Source organism: Girardinichthys multiradiatus, chromosome 6 (genome assembly GCF_021462225.1).
Source record: "Girardinichthys multiradiatus isolate DD_20200921_A chromosome 6, DD_fGirMul_XY1, whole genome shotgun sequence".
NCBI lineage: Eukaryota > Metazoa > Chordata > Actinopteri > Cyprinodontiformes > Goodeidae > Girardinichthys > Girardinichthys multiradiatus.
The window spans coordinates 28,553,511-28,573,189 of record NC_061799.1 but is presented as its reverse complement, the minus strand read 5'-3'; the positions used below and the strand labels follow the sequence as shown (position 1 = coordinate 28,573,189).

The following is a 19,679-nucleotide window of genomic DNA, read 5'->3' as shown; positions in this document are numbered from 1 at the left end:
ACTGATCACTACCTAGTGGTGAGTTGGATCTGCTGGAAGAGGAGAAAGCCAACAGTAGTATGGTGTCATGTCAGGAAAAAGTACTACAGTAAAACTGTCAAATTCTTTGCTTATTAGATTAAATATTGCTTGTGTGTGTCTGTGTATATTGAACTTTTTGTCTCATAGTCCTTCTGATATTTAAAGGTGCTGCTGAGCATGTAGAAGATGTCAAAGCAGGCATATCCCTCAGGAGCAGAAAAGAGACAGACAAAAAAGTTCAAGGTAATCTAAACAAGGGCAATGTTTATCACCAGAATGGGTGACTATGTTCATAGCATGTGCAACATGTGTTTTTGCTGTGAAATGTACTGACCAGTTTGTTGTTTTTTTGTTTGACTAATGTAGTCACAAGTATAAAAAGTATAAAAAATTATTAATGTTAGAACCTGTTACATGGCAAATCTCCTACAAAAAAGAAATAAAAAAACAAAGCAACTGAACTTTTACTCTTCAGCTGAAGAGAGTGGATAAAAAAAAAAAAAAAGCGGCATTAGTCAGGGAGCACAACCTGTTTTGTTCATATTTCTTGATAGTGTCTAATAAAAAGGCTCAAGATCTACCGGCTCCATACTGTGTAGCTCAGAATGTGAGGATAAAATGATATAGGAAATTATGCAAGTTACACTTGCATTGGTAAATATTAGTTTCCTCTACATTACTTTTGTTTTGGCACACTTTGCTGTGTACAATAACTGTCATGTGGATAAATAAAGTAAGTGCAATATTACTGTTACTAAATAAAACTATATTTCCGACAGAAAATTTATGTTTTTTCCAACTGGTTTTACTCTTCATATTCAGTGGTAACTTCTGATGAAAGTAACCCACCATCTGCTTTTGGGATTTCTACTCCACCATCACCGATTGACCCTGCTCGTTGGCCCTCACATCTGTCTGACCACGTAAAGGTTGATCTAGTCTGCAGGGGTCCGGTGGAGGTTGACAGAGATTTTGATTTCCCCAACTCCAAGTTAAACAAAATCAACCCTTGCAAATGGTGAGACTCATTCAGCATTTTAGTGAGTGTGCTCAGTTAGCAGTAATTACAATAGACCATGATCATAGACGTCAAATGTTATGAATAGGGTATATAATTGCATACAGCATTTGGTTTTGTTTATCTTTAACTGTCTACTTTTCATAAAGTAGGGCCCCAAAAACATATTCTGCTTAGGGCCTCCAAATGTCCAAATCCGGCCCGGAAAGAGGCACAAGTTTTTTTTTGTCTTTTTCTTTTTCATTGTTGTTCCAACTGTCATTGTCATTCCCTCTCACAACCTTTTACTCCTTTTTTCTGTACCCCTTGTCACCTTTGTTCTTTGTAAATACGATGGCGGGCCCTAAGATTGTTATTAAATAAATGAAAGATAGACCACATTTAGTTCAATCATAAGATTATGGCTGGACCAGATGCAGAACCAGATGTGCTCTAGTGTGGCTTTAATTTATTAATCTGCTAAACTGTCATGACAAAAAAAAAATATTTACAGTCTGTCAGATTCCTAACTGGAATTTTGAAGTCTTTTTCACTGAAAGGCAAATCTGTGGTTTCCCAAAACTTATCAAATTCCTCAAGAGGCGTTTCATTCTGTTCACGCCGTATAAGTTTAAGAGCCTCCTTTTTTTCTGTCTCACTTAGTTCTGGTTACACTTCTTTTTTCCCAGAAAAGCAGGGAAGTAAACCATAATAGCATGGATAAAACATCACCTAAGCATTTTGTAGTGCTCTGGTTCTACTGAAGCATTTGACCTACTTTTACCGGAAATCTGTCACTCATTATGAATGGGAGGAGGAACAACTTGTTTATCAAGCTGAACACTGACTTTATCTCACAATCACTCTGTGGTGAGGGCAGAATAAGTTATGGGGCTGCTACTACCGATCCTGCTCAGCTGTTTGGTTGCTCTGCTTGGAGGGCTGTACGTTCTTGGGGTTTTCCGAAAGCGGCGGCTGGGAGAGCCCCCTCTTGATAAAGGTCTCATTCCTTGGCTTGGCCATGTCCTGGAATTTCGCAGGGACTCTTTAAAATTCCTGGAGAGGATGAAGAAAAAGCATGGTGATGTTTTCACTGTGCAGCTGGGAGGATTTTATTTCACTTTCCTGCAGGATCCCCTCTCTTTCGGGGCTTTCGTTAAGGAGAGTCGAGAGAAGCTGGACTTTAATAGTTTTGCCGAGCAGCTTGTTGAGAGGGTTTTTGGTTATAAAGCTGTAAAGAATGATCACCATGTCCTGCAGAATGCCAGCAACAAGCACTTGAAGGGGGAAGGTCTGGAGGTAATGACACAAGCCATGATGAGTAATTTGCAAAACCTGATGTTGCACAGTGTGGGTTCAACCACAGGCCAGAGCCCCTGGAAGGAAGACGGACTGTTCATGTACAGCTACAATATTGTTTTTAGAGCTGGGTATTTGGCTTTATTTGGAAATGTGCCACACATGTCTGAGGGAAGTGGAGAGAAAGCCAAAGCAAAGGACAGAACTCATTCAGAAGCTCTGTTTTATGAATTTCGTAAATACGACCAACTCTTCCCCAACCTGGCATATGGAGTCCTTCCACCGAAGCAGAAGTGGGAAGCTGACAAGTTGCAGGCCTACTTCTGGGATGCTGTGTCTGTGCAGAACATGAAGACCAAGGACAACATCAGTCGGTGGGTGTGGGAAATGCAGCAGGCCAAAGAAGAGGTGGGCATGAATGAGTCAATGATCAACAGGTACATGTTTGTGCTTCTGTGGGCCTCTCAGGGCAACACGGGACCTTCTTCCTTTTGGACTCTCCTCTTCCTCTTGAAACATCCAATAGCAATGAAAGCAGTGAGGGAAGAGGTTGATAAAGTTTTGAAGGAGACAGGGCAGGAAGTCAGATGTGGTGGCCCTTTCGTAGACCTAACCCGTGACATGCTCATGAAAACTCCAGTCCTGGATAGTGCCGTGGAGGAGACCCTCCGGCTCACAGCCGCGCCCCTCCTTACCAGGGCTGTGCTCCAGGATATGAACCTCAAGATGGCTGATGGGCGTGAATACTTCATCCGCAAGGGTGATAGGATGGCAATCTTTCCTTACAGTGCGGTTCACCTTGACCCAGAGATCCATCCTGACCCGCATGCATTCAAATACGACCGCTTTCTGAACCCAGACGGCAGCAGGAAAACTGAGTTTTACAAAGACGGGAAGAAAGTGAAGTACTACAACATGCCCTGGGGCGCGGGAGTCTCCATGTGTCCCGGGCGATTCTTTGCCACAAATGAGCTGAAACAGTTTGTGTTCCTCATGTTGGTCTATTTTGAGTTTGAGCTGAAGAATCCTGATGAGGAGATTCCTGAAATTGACTTCAAACGTTGGGGCTTCGGATCCATGCAGCCCATCAGAGATGTTCAGTTCAGATACAGACTCAGATTTTAAAGAGCACTTATGTTGTAATAATTCTGTGAGTTTTTACTTGATTATTGCATGATTAAACAGCCTCACACTAATGGTATGAGAACCATGTAAAAGTCCACAGAGAATTTAATAAAACTGTTTAATGCCTTGCTGAAGTACCAAACCTATGAACATATTCAACCCTTTTTTTTTTTTTTTTTTTTACATTTTTCAGAAACCACAGAAAACAGAGCATTTTATTTAACTAACTAAAAATTTCAGGTCTGTTTTCTATTTACAATACAGCACAACAGTGATAATGGTGAATATTGCAGTTGATTTTTTTTCAATAAAAAGTTTTTTTTGCAGTTTATTTTCCAAGATGCTGCACTACACTGCCACTTATGAAATGGCACATTATGAAATGTAAAAATTAAAGAAGTTAAGCAATATCACAGTTTTATTGTAGCTTGACCAACAACATGAAAACCAGTTTCAAAAATGTTTTTTTTTCCTGTATTAAAGATTATTTCTTCATATCATTTACTGGTCTAATATGAAATGCTCCCACTCCAGAAATTAGATGAGGATCTAATCTGAAAAATTAAGATTTTTTCTGAACAATTGCCATACTTGGTTATGATGTTTTTATTGGAAACACCAGGTGCTTGAACAATCTACTTCTTCTCTATTTTGTTATTTCCCTGTTTTAGGAAATTGTTAACAGAGCTTAGAAATTAAGAAATAAATGCTCTCCTTAGCTGTGGGCAAGGTCCATTAACATTCTTCTCCTTCATTAGTTCCTCTATTATCCCCAAAATGACCTTTTATGATGTGTTTTTCTCTTGATTTATTGTTTCTTTTAAAATGCAACTTTAACGCCATGCTTTTCTGTCTTATAACTAAGGTGGTTGATAAATCTCTTCTGTTTTTTGATTTCTATTCTGCAGGAATTGAGTAATAGGACTAATAAACAGTTTTGTGACCTAAATTCTGCCTTTTCCTTCCTTTTAATTTTCCAAAACCATGAGTCAGTTCATAAAAAATATGTACAGTGAAATGAAAACTGAAATAATCTCTCCAGCTTTCTTTTTGATGGGTTTAAAAATTAAAATGTGAATTTATTCAGCCACAAAGTCAAATGTAAAACTTTGCTAAACAAAGTTTATTGCATCATTTTACATCCTCAGATAAATAACTAAGACTCTCCTTTCAAAAAAGGTTTATAGACATATACACAAAAATTGGTTTCTTCCTATTATGAAATTATTTCAAAACACATTCACACACACATTCAAATTTGTAAGCAAATTAGGACTTTAAATTCAGTGCCATTGATTTGTATTGGTCCATTTGTGCCAAAGCTTGAGAGTTACCCTTAAAATATTTTTTTACTAGTAGATTCCTTCTCCTAACCTAAAGCCAAACTTAATTCACAACATAGCTGTAACCCTAAAGCCTAACTCTAAAAATGAGGACTGCTGCATTAGTATTGGGCTTTGGTACCCATAAGGTCTGCCGGTTTTCAGAGAGTAAATGATTAAACCTGAAGAGGCAACATTAACAAGTAAACACAGAATCAAAACTTTAAAAAAAAAAAAAAAAAATTTTCTTCTTTTTTTAACTGTGTCCTGTCCGGCAGAGTAGTGGTCAGAATTGTTATCTGAGTGCCAAGAAAAAGCCAAACTGATTTACTTTCACAAGTGGAGCATTACAGCTTACGCTTTAAAGCTCTGCTTGATACGTATAAAAAGAAACTTTATTAGAAACTGCTTTGGGATTATTTCAGTTGTTACGGACACGGAGACAGAAATGAAAAAGGAGAAAAAAAAGAGGAACAAAAGAGAGAAAGGGGAGATAAGGAGAATAGAATGGAGGAAAGAAAGAAGGATGTAGAGAATACAAGATAACACCCTGCTTGCTTCTACACCTGCAGAAATGTTCATATTACCATTTTTTTTACCAAAAAGTGCACGGTACTTATGAATGCAAGATGTATTTAGTGGTAAATGCTGCTCAATATTGAACATTTGTGTATCAGTTAACACCTCAAGCTAAACACCTGTGGGGCTGAGTGTGAGAGCACTTGTGTATACAAGGTTTCTTCATAAAAAATATACAATAGTGAGTGTGAGGAGCTGCAGACCTGCCCCCTGGACCTGGGACAGATACAGAGGAGATCTGAGCCACAGACATCCAAAGGCCCCCCAGAGCACAGGAACCCCAGGAGAACCACCACCGGGACTACCGCAACCCCCCCAGAAAAGAATCTACTTCTTCTCTATTTTGTTATTTCCCTGTTTTAGGAAATTGTTAACAGAGCTTAGAAATTAAGAAATAAATGCTCTCCTTAGCTGTGGGCAAGGTCCATTAACATTCTTCTCCTTCATTAGTTCCTCTATTATCCCCAAAATGACCTTTTATGATGTGTTTTTCTCTTGATTTATTGTTTCTTTTAAAATGCAACTTTAACGCCATGCTTTTCTGTCTTATAACTAAGGTGGTTGATAAATCTCTTCTGTTTTTTGATTTCTATTCTGCAGGAATTGAGTAATAGGACTAATAAACAGTTTTGTGACCTAAATTCTGCCTTTTCCTTCCTTTTAATTTTCCAAAACCATGAGTCAGTTCATAAAAAATATGTACAGTGAAATGAAAACTGAAATAATCTCTCCAGCTTTCTTTTTGATGGGTTTAAAAATTAAAATGTGAATTTATTCAGCCACAAAGTCAAATGTAAAACTTTGCTAAACAAAGTTTATTGCATCATTTTACATCCTCAGATAAATAACTAAGACTCTCCTTTCAAAAAAGGTTTATAGACATATACACAAAAATTGGTTTCTTCCTATTATGAAATTATTTCAAAACACATTCACACACACATTCAAATTTGTAAGCAAATTAGGACTTTAAATTCAGTGCCATTGATTTGTATTGGTCCATTTGTGCCAAAGCTTGAGAGTTACCCTTAAAATATTTTTTTACTAGTAGATTCCTTCTCCTAACCTAAAGCCAAACTTAATTCACAACATAGCTGTAACCCTAAAGCCTAACTCTAAAAATGAGGACTGCTGCATTAGTGTTGGGCTTTGGTACCCATAAGGTCTGCCGGTTTTCAGAGAGTAAATGATTAAACCTGAAGAGGCAACATTAACAAGTAAACACAGAATCAAAACCTTGTTTTATGATAGAAATAATTGTGAATGCTACCAGGAAAGCTTTGCTGACGGGTTAGAGGGTACACACTGGGACATTGCCACCACAGACATTTATGTAGCACCAGAAGGAGTGCTGGCCGAGGTTCACTTGACTAAAGAGCAGAAAATGTGGTTTAGGATGTGGTCTGATGGCGTGCCTCAAGTCTCTTTGGCTCTGCATCCAAAGCATGAAGCACGTGAACTTGGAGGTGTGTTAAAACACTCCCTGACCCTACAGGATTGGCAGCCTTTGGCAACCCCTGACCTTTTTTACTCGCCCTCAGGTAATACTTATCGCATATTCAACCACTCTACGGATGTGGGCACACTGAAGCATGTTCAGTTAGACACACCATCCACTGGCAGCTGCTGTTGTGGAAAAAATGCCTTCCACTCTCTGGGCAGAAGGGCCCACAGATGTAGGCCTGATGGCCTTCATGGAACACACCCTTCATGGAACACACCCATTTTGCCAGTGGAGAAAAAAGGGACAGGTAAATGGCGCATGGCACATGATTTACGGGCCATAAATGCAACTTTGGCCACCCCTACCATTCCCGTGCCCAATCCCTATGTGGCTCTGACAAATCTTAACCCTGACCATTGCTGGTTTACCTGCATTGATCTGGCCAACGCATTTTTCTGCCTTCCTTTAGTTGAGGAATGCAGGGACATTTTTGCATTTACCTACAAATCTCATAGGTATAGATACACTCGTTTGCCGCAGGGATTTGCGCTTTCTCCAGGAATCTTCAATCAAGTTCTCAAAGACTCTCTCCAAGATTGCCTATTACCTCCAAACACCCCTCTGATTCAGTACGTGGATGACATTCTCCTCGCAACACCCACTGTGGATGAATGCTTAGAGGCAACAGCAATTGTCCTGTCACATTTGCCTAAAAAAGGCTACAAGGTTAGCAAAACCAAACTCCAGATCTGCAGACGCCAGGTTGACTTTCTGGGCAGAGTTGTTTCCCAATCTGGCACGGGGATGTCCCCAGCTCACCAATCTGCAGTTCTGTCCCACCCAAAACCGCTCCTGGTTAAGGACATGTTGTCTTTCCTAGGACTCACAGGGTATAGCAGATCTTTTGTGCCCGGCTACACCGACCTCACTGCACCCCTTAGAGATCTTGTCAAAAAACAGGGCATGAGAAACCTCACTGCCCCGCTTGAATGGACCAGAGAAGCTGAAGTAGCGTTCATTAACCTAAAAACCAGCCTCTCGCAAGCTGCACATTTGGCACACCCGGTTTATACATTGCCATTTCAGCTGGATGTTTCTGTAACAGCACACACAGCAAATGGTGTGCTGTTCCAGAAAAAAGGGGGAATAAGAACAGTGCTAATGTACATAAGTGCAATGTTGGACAACATGGAACAAAGACATCATGAGTGCACCCGAGATGCAGCAGGGATGGCTAAAATAATTCAAAAAACAGTTCATGTAGTGATGGGACATCCTCTTAACATATTAACATCACATGGTGTGGTGGCCTTTGTGAACTCTCAGGCTTTCACACTCTCATCACTGAGACAACAGAGGCTGAGTAAGGTGCTGGAGGCCCCAAACATCACATGCACACATGAAGGGATAAACATGGCAGATATAATAACTACCGGTACACCACATGTCTGCGCAGAAAAGGTGGAGTTTAATGAAAAAATCAGACCAGATCTACAAAGTACATCCCTAACAGACGTCCGAAACCTGTATACAGACGGGTGCTGCTTCAGACATGACACAGAAGGACTTAAGGTAGCATACGCGGTGGTGGAAGATGCAGGGACAGTTTTTATCACAGTGCAGGCAGAGGAACTGACAGATGCACAATCAGCGCAGAGAGCAGACGTTTTGGCAGTGATAGCTGCTCTGGAACTAGGAGCAGGACAGAAAGTTAACATTTACACAGTCTCCGCATACGCTGCAGGAGCAGTACATGTAGAACTTAAACAGTGGCTGAGGACAGGATTTAGAACTGTAGGACAGAAACCCATTAAACATGAACAGGAAATGAGAAAGTTGGCTGAAGCTTTGTTGCTCCCTCAAGAAGTAGCCGTCATTAAATGCAGAGGACATGACAGCAGTAACACCAGAGTAGCACAAGGTAATCAGGCAGCTGACCAGGCTGCTAAACAGTGTGCACGATATCAGCACACGCACATAATGTTGTGTTCAGAAGCAGGGTGGACACCAGAACCCACCCTGGAAGAAGTAATGAAATTACAAAAGGGGGCCTCTCCTGAGGAAAAATCAGTTTGGAAGGCCCGAAGGGGCTCACAAGATCAGAATGGTTTCTGGAGAAGTCCAGACAGACGTCCCATTTTGCCACCAGGTCTTACCAAAGTAGCCTTAGAAGAAGCACACGGAGTAGGACATGTGGGAACAATGCAACAACATCTGGAAAATATTCAAGACATTCAAGAAACACAAGTATTGAGGTCAGAGCACATCATGCACATCTTAGATTTGACATTCCTCAGCTTGTTAAGCAACCACAAAAAATAAGCATTGCTTGTTTTAAAGCATGGACAGAAGAAAAGCCCATTTTCTCTATAATGGATATTATAGAAGTTTGCGGTTTTGCACTTTAAAGTCCTTGTCCATTGCTGAGACAAAAACCTCCTCATAAATTTTTACTTATTCAGGCAAACTCTGTAGCATTACAGTGTAGACTGTCATGATTTAGGGGTGTTCAGTTTTTGTTTTTTCTCTTGTTTTTTTTGTTCTTACAGTTGAATTTTGGGTCTTGCTTTTTGTTTTCCAGTTGGTCATTGTTTAGGTTTAGTTGCTCATGACTCTTGTAATCTGTTTAAATGCATTTATGTTCTGTTATAGCTATGTTTCATAGATTTGATTATGTCTTTGTAGTATTTACGCCCAGCCATGTTTTCACTCCTGCCACAGCTTGTTATCAGCTTCATTCGGTCCACCTGCACCATGCAATCAGTCTCCCCGTTTCACCTGTACCATGCTCCATGCATACTCATCTATTCTGTTTGCTCCTCATGGAAACTTTTCATCTGTGAATGCCAAGTCTGTTTTACCAAACCTATATTGCCAAGCTTGTCTATACCACCTGTTGTGAGTTCTCTTTTGATTTATTAAAGATCTAGTTAATCACCACGACACGCTGCTTCAAGGCCATCTGCATTCTGGGGTCCACTCCGAAGACCACAGCCTGACACATACAGCCACACCTCTATCCAGTTTATTTATATTTTTATTTTGTGTTTATTTTTTATTTTTAACATTTCACACAGATTAATGTGACAATGTCACACAGTAACGTTAATAGTAGCACAGCAAACTGACGGCTGGAGGCGGGGCTTCAGCCGCCATAGCTCCAGCCGTCAGTGGGTCATTGGAAACACAACAGGTACTGTACCGAGTGGAGTGAAACCAAGTGGAGCGGAGCTGCGCTACTACCCAGTGGAAAAAGCGCATATGTCACATGTAAACATCTGGCCTGCCTAGCCTTAGCCATTTTAGCCAACAAAGAAAAGCCTATAGCTTCCCCAAAGTCAAACATGCACCCTTAAAATACCGTTAATAAAAGGATCAAAATGCATAAGTGCTGTTGCCGCGTTATGGCTGATCTGTGTTTAAAACCACCCTTTAAATAAATGTTGTCTTAACTTTAAAACACAACACAGAACAAATAATTAGCCACAATGCTGAGAGGCCTGTTCACATTAGCTGAGCAGATAGTCTGCTTACACTAGTATACAGGTCCTTCTCAAAATATTTGCATATTGTGATAAAGTTCATTATTTTCCATAATGTCATGATGAAAATTTAACATTCATATATTTTAGATTCATTGCACACTAACTGAAATATTTCAGGTCTTTTATTGTCTTAATATGGATAATTTTGGCATACAGCTCATGAAAACCCAAAATTCCTATCTCACAAAATTAGCATATTTCATCCGACCAATAAAAAAAAAGTGTTTTTAATACAAAAAACGTCAACCTTCAAATAATCATGTACAGTTATGCACTCAATACTTGGTCGGGAATCATTTTGCAGAAATGACTGCTTCAATGCGGCGTGGCATGGAGGCAATCAGCCTGTGGCACTGCTGAGGTCTTATGGAGGCTCAGGATGCTTCGATAGCTCATCCAGAGTGTTGGGTCTTGAGTCTCTCAACGTTCTCTTCACAATATCCCACAGATTCTCTATGGGGTTCAGGTCAGGAGAGTTGGCAGGCCAATTGAGCACAGTGATACCATGGTCAGTAAACCATTTACCAGTGGTTTTGGCACTGTGAGCAGGTGCCAGGTCGTGCTGAAAAATGAAATCTTCATCTCCATAAAGCTTTTCAGCACGAAGTGCTCCAAAATCTCCTGATAGCTAGCTGCATTGACCCTGCCCTTGATAAAACACAGTGCACCAACACCAGCAGCTGACACGGCACCCAGGACCATCACTGACTGTGGGTACTTGACACTGGACTTCTGGCATTTTGGCATTTCCTTCTCCCCAGTCTTCCTCCAGACTCTGGCACCTTGATTTCCGAATGACATGCAGAATTTGCTTTCATCCGAAATAAGTACTTTGGACCACTTAGCAACAGTCCAGTGCTGCTTCTCTGTAGCCCAGGTCTGGGGAATGCAGCACCTGTAGCCCATTTCCTGCACACACCTGTGCACGGTGGCTCTGGATGTTTCTACTCCACACTCAGTCCACTGCTTCCGCAGGTCCCCCAAGGTCTGGAATTGGCCCTTCTCCACAATCTTCCTCAGGGTCCGGTCACCTCTTCTCGTTGTGCAGCGTTTTCTGCCACACTTTTTCCTTCCCACAGAGTTCCCACTGAGGTGCCTTGATACAGCACTCTGGGAACAGCCTATTCGTTCAGAAATTTCTTTTTGTGTCTTACCCTCTTGCTTGAGGGTGTCAATAGTGGCCTTCTAGACAGCAGTCAGGTCGGCAGTCTTACCCATGATTGGGATTTTGAGTGATGAACCAGGCTGGGAGTTTTAAAGGCCCCATGAATCTTTTGCAGGTGTTTAGAGTTAACTCGTTGATTCAGATGATTAGGTTCATAGCTCGTTTAGAGACCCTTTTAATGATATGCTAATTTTGTGAGATAGGAATTTTGGGTTTTCATGAGCTGTATGCCAAAATCATCCGTATTAAGACAATAAAAGACCTGAAATATTTCAGTTAGTGTGCAATGAATCTAAAATATATGAATGTTAAATTTTCATCATGACATTATGGAAAATAATGAACTTTATCACAATATGCTAATATTTTGAGAAGGACCAGTAGTATAGTTTTCTCAACAGAAACATAAGGAAATGTCATGAAATAAACAGTATTTAGATTATTTCATCCTAAAGTAATTTTATTTGCCCAAGCACCAACTCTTACATGAACCGTTCTGAAGAAAAGATTCTGAAGAAAAAGTTCTGAAGAAAACGTTGAGGAGCGAAGTTGTCCCGGTAGCTATTCTCTGTAACTGTGGGGGTAGTTGGCTGTATTCAGCTGGACGAACTGTGGTCCCAATACCTTTTTCTCCTGGTTGTGGGGAAAACTGCTTAACTTAGAGACAGGGTCTCTGCTGGGAGCTTTCTGGTTGCTTGTCTTAATCACCCCTTTTCGTATGAGTGCTGGATTATCTGAGCAGCACATTGATACTTAACTTTGTAGTTGCTTCCGATCGAAGGATATTCAACTGTTGAATCGGAGTTGAAGAGTTATGCTTCTCGCTACAAGGAGACATTCGCCTGCGGAGCCACTCTTGTCCGGCTCTCGCTTGAGATCCACACGGAAGAGACCGCCATGTTGGATCATGTGTTTTTTTTCAGCTGTGACTCCTCCTCTTCCAGGACTGGGTTAGGCCTAGGTTAGTGTAATACTGAAAGATGTGGAAAAATTCATACCTTTGAATGTGTACAGTTCAGAGTCCATGTTCCATTTATGTTTCAATCCATGGCTAGGGTCCCAACACTATATATTTAGCATTTTTCTTCCTCTAAAAATTGTGAGTCAAGCCAATGCCAACAGCGGTCTCTTTCTCACCAAGTTTCTTGCTGAAGGTCTTGCAACCCGTTGGAGCTTTGTGCAGGTCAGAGAATTTAAGTGCACCCTTTCATCAAACATTTTGACAGGTGGGCGGAACTTCCGGTGAGGGCGGGACTTCCGGTGGGGGCCATGTGGGCGCCATGTGGTTGCCATGTGGGCAGGAGGTCACGTGGTCAAGCAGGGGGGTGTGTCCAAGGGGGCGTAACAGTGGCTGCTGATTGGTTGTCGTCATTAGGGGCGATACCTTAAATGAGTCAATTAAAACACAGGGGTGTGTTTAAGGGTGTTACGGGGAAGGCCTTAAATGAGCCAATTAAAACACACAGGGGTGTGTTTAAGGGTGTTATTAATAATCTGTATGTTTTTTCAGGCGTTAATACATCTAAAAAACAAAAAAAAGACATGCATCCTTTTATATTTTAAAGGTATAATCAACTTAATGTTGACCTATCACATGAAATCCTAATAAAGGAACTGTGTAACCTGACAGAATTGTAAGTTAATTTTGCTTTACAGCAGGACCTATTTGTTGAATATATGAGCCAGTCTAAATCCGTTCAAAATAGAAAAGACCTAAAAAAGTAAATAAAAAAATTGTGCTTCACTACATCGATGGAACGAGAAAAACCTTCAGCTTCTGCGTCAACATACTGGAAAAGCAGCTGAAATAGGTAAGACGAATATGAGATTAACAGAAAAAAAAAAAAGAACTTCAGTATACTGTTTCCAAGTTACAAATTGACTCTAGCAATGATGTGTTTGTTTTTGAATCATGAGAGACTCCATTTTAGGAAAAAGGAATGATAATTTTAGTTACCTGTAGCTTTTCTAAAACATTTACTTTTTAATCTTAGAGTAAAAGGTTATTTAGGGGGAGGGGGGGGGGTGTCAGGACTGTTAGGGGCGATGTCAGGAAGGGGCAGTTACGTCTGTTCATTAGATAACCATATCACCTTTGAACTCAAGAAGGGTTTTGGTCTTAAAAACATAGTCTTTGCAGTTGAGATAACACTGTCATGTTCTGGTATAAATACTGTGAGTAAAATGTTGTTGTTCGGGGGCTGTTTCATTGGTTAACCTCAGTGTCAGGGTCTTCAAATGCTGAATGTCATTGAACCATAACACTTGTTACATTGAAAAATACCAGTACTGACAAGAAGAAATGTCGGTAAATATTTCAGGAAACCCGGAAATTGTGGCTTCTACTTCTGATAATTCACAAAAGCACAATGACATCTTTAAACGTAAGTAAGTAAGTAAGTATTCATTTTTAAGAAATCATTAAATGCATGTGAATGTTCTCTAATTTTGTTTATATATATTGTTTATATATATATATATATATATATATATATATATATTTGTTTCTTTGTCATAGAACCCACCGCTGATGACCTTGATGATTTCATCTTGACACAATCAGATTATGGTAAGTAAATGTTAAATGCAATAAAATATATATATATATATATATATATATATATATAAATATATATATTATAGTTAACCCTTGACAATGTTTCAATTTATAGATTTGATGAGAGAGGTAAACCCGAATGATCAAGTTGGAGGGTTCAGTGGCTGGAATCGACAGTCAAAATTGAGAAGGCGAATTATTTCCAAACAAGAGAAACCCCCAACAACAACTGAACTTTCTTTTAACATAGAAATTAAAACTGATTCTTTGAATACCCCCCCCGTCAATTATCATCATTTCCCCTGAAGACACACCGGATAAGTTACCAGCACCACCAGAAAGTAAGTAAGTCCTAAGAACTATCTATTTTTTCTTTGAGAGTGAATGTATTTTAAACCTCAGATAAAAACTGTTTACAGATTCGACTGAGAGCTCTGTGGAAGACACAGTTGTCGAGCAGCAGCAGCAGGGTAGAAAACATAAATAAAAATTAAATAAAAACAATATATATGTATTTTAAGCATAGTTCAATAAAATGTCATATAAACCTGTTTACAGATACATCCAAAGATGCAACATTGAATCCGCCCACCAGAAGGTCGCTTTTCAAAGATCAAGACAGCTTTCAGCAGAGAGGCACCGTTTCAGTTCAACAAGAAGTGAAATCTGGAGGTTTTACCGCAAAGAATCGGAGTAAGATAAAAAAAAAAAAAACTTGTGTATTTTAAAAACTATTTTTAATTTTATTTATGAACGCTGTGCTGCGCAGTGTAAGATAACTTTTATTGTCTTCTGTTTTTACAGAATATTTAACCCCGGCCAAAAGACAGCGACTCTCTGCGCTACAAAGCAGAGCAACGCTAGTGAGTGGATTAATGAACGGTACGTTTTAATTCATACATACATACTGAATTAATTTGAATTCCTTTGTTTTTTTTCCAGCTTTAATGTGATTATTTCAATATATATATATATATATTTATTATCTATTTATTTATTTTTTGTTCATTCTCCTTACAGAGGTAACGTTGATGGTAGGACAGATTGGCTACAGAAACGGACAGCGCAGGAAGACAGTCTCTACAGCCTCACGGAATCTTCGTAATAAGGCCTCATCGTTAACGCTTCTGGCAGCATGTCAGATTCTGTTAAAGAAGCATTTTGGTGACATCAAGGTGATTTTAAACTGAACTGATCACTGTGGTTTTTTTTTGTTTTTGTTTGTTTTTTCTGTAGGTTAGTTTTATTTTATTTTGTTTCTTATGTTCATAGAAATGGATAACCGAATCAGACTTGCCCTGGATGAAATAAGAATTTTAGTTAATGAACTTAACGAAATTCCCGTTAATGCAGAAGTAGCAGATAACATCGTTTTAAATGCATCTCCTGCTAACAGTGAAAATGTAATAAATGAACATCAGCACGGTGACGTTTTAAACGTAATCAATCAGGCTCTTTCCGATTTAAATAGCGCACCATCTCCACACAGCATTGAGCAAAATTATCCACCTGACAGTCATCAGAATCCTTCTACGTCACACGCCGCAGATCAGCACGGGGGTCATTTCAATACGGACGTAGCAGTTAGTTCTGATCAAATAGGACGAAACCCTCCAGCTGTGGTTGAACGTGAACATTTTAATAACCATGAAATAAGGAGACCTTTTACCATACCGCCGCCCTGTCCAAGTAACGTTCTAGATTTAGCAGCATTCTATACAGACATCATGCGTATTATAATTGAATTAGCCGACGCTGCGAGATCGTTAACCAGACGTAACGACGTTGTGCAGCTGGAATTAGTGGGTGAAAATCTCAATCGTCACATCACATTTACTGTTACAGATGATGGAAATATGATCCTGCCTGCTTTCGAAAACTTCCTCGACGATTTAGTACAATCGAATGCAAATATACCTGTAGATAATAACATGGAATTTGTTCTTCAGGTTGTTAATGACCCAGCAGGAGGTTCTAAGCGTAAAGCTGGGGGAACGTTAGACTGTGAACTGTTTAATAAGAAAATGCGTCATTTGTATATTATAAACAATACCGGTAATCAGTTATGTTTTGCAATCAGCCTCGCACACGTCTCTGATCCTGAGCTCACGGATCACCGTGCTGTAGAACTGGGGAGGAGATGGCAGCATCAGGCAGGCCTCGACGAGCAAACAGCAGTTACTTTTAGTGATATTGGTAAATTTGAAACCATTCTGAAGAGAAGAATTGTAGTGTTTCACAGAACCACGGGCTCTACTGCTCTGTGTAAATTTGAGACCAGTTTCCCTGATCGTTCAAACCCTCTGTTTTTGCTGTTATTTCAAGGTCATTACTATGGGATAAAAAATCTCAAAGGTTTTATGGGGTGCAGATATATTTGTAATTACTGTTACACCAGCTATGATAATGCAAATACACACCATTGTGAAGGTTATTGTCCAGTGTGTCGAACATATACATATATGCAAGAGATTAGCAATCCTGTAAGCTGTGCAGGCTGTCAAAGAATCTGTCGTAATTCCGTATGTTTCAGTAGACACAGGGAACCGCGCATCAGAAATAGTGCTGAAAGGCCTATGAGTGACTGTGAGTTGGTAAAACTGTGTAAAGTATGCAAACGGATATACGTTATTCCAATCAGTAAACCGAATAAACCACACGTGTGTAATGTAAAATGCAGTATTTGCGGTGAAAATGTACCCCCCAGCCTAGACATTACATGCGATGATCATAAGTGTTACATTCTGCCTTGCAGTGCAATTAATCAGCTTGATGATAAACTGATTTTTTATGATTTCGAATGCCTCGTCAATGAGAGCGGCATGCATACCCCCTTTCTGGTCTGTGCTAAAACGTTAAAAAGTGATGAATGGTACGCTTATGGACTGAATTGCACCCAAAAATGTCTCCTGCATTTCAGGAGGCCAAAGTACAGAGGTTACACCTTAATAGCGCACAATGCGCGGGGGTACGATGGTTACCTGATTCTCACAGCAATGCTGCAGTTAGGGATTAAACCTCATATCGTCATGGTAGGGAGTAAACTTCTCTGTTTAACCGACCCTGATTACAGGTTAAAATACATTGATAGCCTGTCCTTCATGTGCATGAAGCTTAGTGCCATGCCGAAAGCGTTAGGCTTTACCGATCAAAGCAAGGTTTTTTTTCCCCACCTATTTTCCTCTGAACAACATCTCCAGTATGTGGGGGCTTTTCCTCCTCCATCCTGCTACGCTGTAGAACGCATGAGTCTTCAAGAACAACAGGTGTTTAGCAGCTGGTACAGAGAAGCGAGCAAAGAGGTCTTTGACTTTAAGAAAGAAGCTATTCGTTATTGTAAAAATGACGTTGAAATTCTTTTTCAAGGATGCTTAAAATTCAGAGACGAGTTCTTTAAGGAGACAAGTGTGGATCCGTTTAAAAGTATCACAATAGCATCAGCCTGCATGAAGGTTTTTGTAACCAATTTCCTTCCTCCTCAAACCTTAGCCATTCCATCACCTCTGGACTACAGACGTAGCAATAAAACGTTCTCTAGCGCGTCCATTCAATGGCTCGGCTGGATTGCAGACAGCAGAGCCATATTTATCGAGCATGCATTAAATAGGGGTGAAAAGAAAATCGGGCCATATTCAGTGGATGGGTATGCAGAGATTAATGGTGTCAAAGTTGCGTTTGAATTTTATGGCTGTTTTTTCCACGGCTGTAAAAAGTGTTACATGCCTCATGACAAGTGTCCGTTGAGAGGGGTCGCATTTGAACAGTTTTACGCAGCCACTGTTGAGAGAAGCAAGGTGTTACAAACTGTGTACGGCCTTCGTCTCGAAGTCATATGGGAGCATGAGTGGATTGAAATGAAAAAATCAGACCCAGGGGTGATCAGCTTTCTTGAGAAAGTTAATGCACCCGAACCGCTATCCCCCCGGGATGCGCTGTATGGTGGACGCACCTGTCCTATGAAGTTGAGGTACACAGCGGAACTGGATGAAACTGTACACTATGTGGATTACACATCTCTGTACCCTTATGTAAACGCCAACTGCGTTTTTCCCCTCGGACACCCCACCATCATTTACAAAGATTTTGATGACCCCAGCAGCTACTTCGGTATAATCAAAGCTGTGGTCTACCCACCACGTAACCTGTTGTTCCCTGTTTTACCTTACAGAACATCCCAAGGTAAACTTGTGTTCACTCTCTGCCGCACATGCGCTGAATTAAATTACCAGTCAGGTCCTTGCACGCATAATGATCAAGAAAGAGCTCTGGCGGGAGTTTGGGCGAGTGTAGAACTCTGTAAAGCGTTGGAGTGTAGTTATCGTCTTGCTAAAATCACAGAGGTGTGGCATTTTGAAAAGAGAAGTGATACAATTTTTAAAGGTTACATTCATTGCTTTTTAAAGGGTAAGCAGGAGGCTTCAGGCTATCCGTCTGAAGCAGTGGATCAGGAGAGTAAGTCAAAGTATATAAGCGACTACAAACTGCATCAGGGCATCCAATTAGACCCTGAGAAAATCGAGATGAATCCTGCCAAAAGGCAGGTTGCAAAATTGTGTTTAAACAGTTTTTGGGGGAAATTTGCGCAAAGAAGTGATCTGTCTCAGACCACAGTCATCACTAACCCTGAAGACTTTTTCAGCTTCATGTTCTCGAGTAAATACAGGGTTAACTATTTTCATTTTTTCAACCCTGAAATGTGTGTAGTGCAGTGGAACTACAGCAAACGTGTCATATATCCACCAAGTAAGACAAATAATGTGTTTATAGCAGCATTCACCACCGCTTATGCACGTTTAAAACTTCTCAGCAGCATGGAGAAGTTACAGGACAGATTGATTTATATTGACACGGACAGTTTGATTTATGTGACAAAAAGTGGTGAAACTCCTCTGGAATTGGGGAATTATCTGGGTGATCTTACTGACGAGTTAGATGGTGACAGCATTTCGGAGTTTGCATCGACAGGACCCAAGAGTTATGCATACCAAACTAAAAACCGTAAAAAAGTAGTGATACGTGCTAAAGGCATCACTCAGACGCATGAATGCAGCGAGAGGGTCAATTTTGACAGCATCAAAGGGCTGGTCGAGGGCTACTTACAGGGGTCAAGTGAGGGTGTCATTGAAATCCCTCAGCACACGATCAGGAGGGATAAAAAGAGATTCCGTTTGACAAACGCGACATTTCTTAAAAAGTTTCGACTGGTGTATGATAAGAGACGTCTTTTTTGTGACGGGACAACTCTGCCTTTCGGTTATTAGAGTTGAAGAAGAAATAAAATAAAAAGTCACATGGATTTACAGGAGATTGATTTTGATCCTAGATTTAGAGCACCTTTCTCATGTATGATAGTTGGACCCAGCGGCTGCGGGAAAACTTTCTTTGTAAAAAGTATTTTACAAAACTGTAATCATGTCATGGATATTGTTCCAGAAAATATTGTATGGATTTACACATCTTTTCAACCCATGTATGCTGAATTGCAGAAGATGAATAAAAATATTACCTTTGTGGAAGGATTGCCTCATTCTTTTGAAGATGAAAACCTGTTTCCTCCTGATCAGAATCATCTGATTATTCTAGACGATGTTATTGCTCAAGCCTCAGATGATGAAAACGTGATGA

General features: G+C 40.2%; 1 protein-coding gene across 1 annotated transcript; it reads left to right on the top strand.

The window, feature by feature from the left end:
• The first annotated feature begins 1,874 nt into the window (after positions 1-1,874).
• On the top strand, positions 1,875-4,391 carry LOC124869592 (5-beta-cholestane-3-alpha,7-alpha-diol 12-alpha-hydroxylase-like). Its single transcript, XM_047367542.1, has one exon. The coding sequence runs from the start codon at positions 1,907-1,909 to the stop codon at positions 3,440-3,442; it is 1,536 nt and encodes a 511-aa protein (XP_047223498.1). The 5' UTR covers positions 1,875-1,906; the 3' UTR covers positions 3,443-4,391.
• The last annotated feature ends 15,288 nt before the right edge of the window (positions 4,392-19,679 follow it).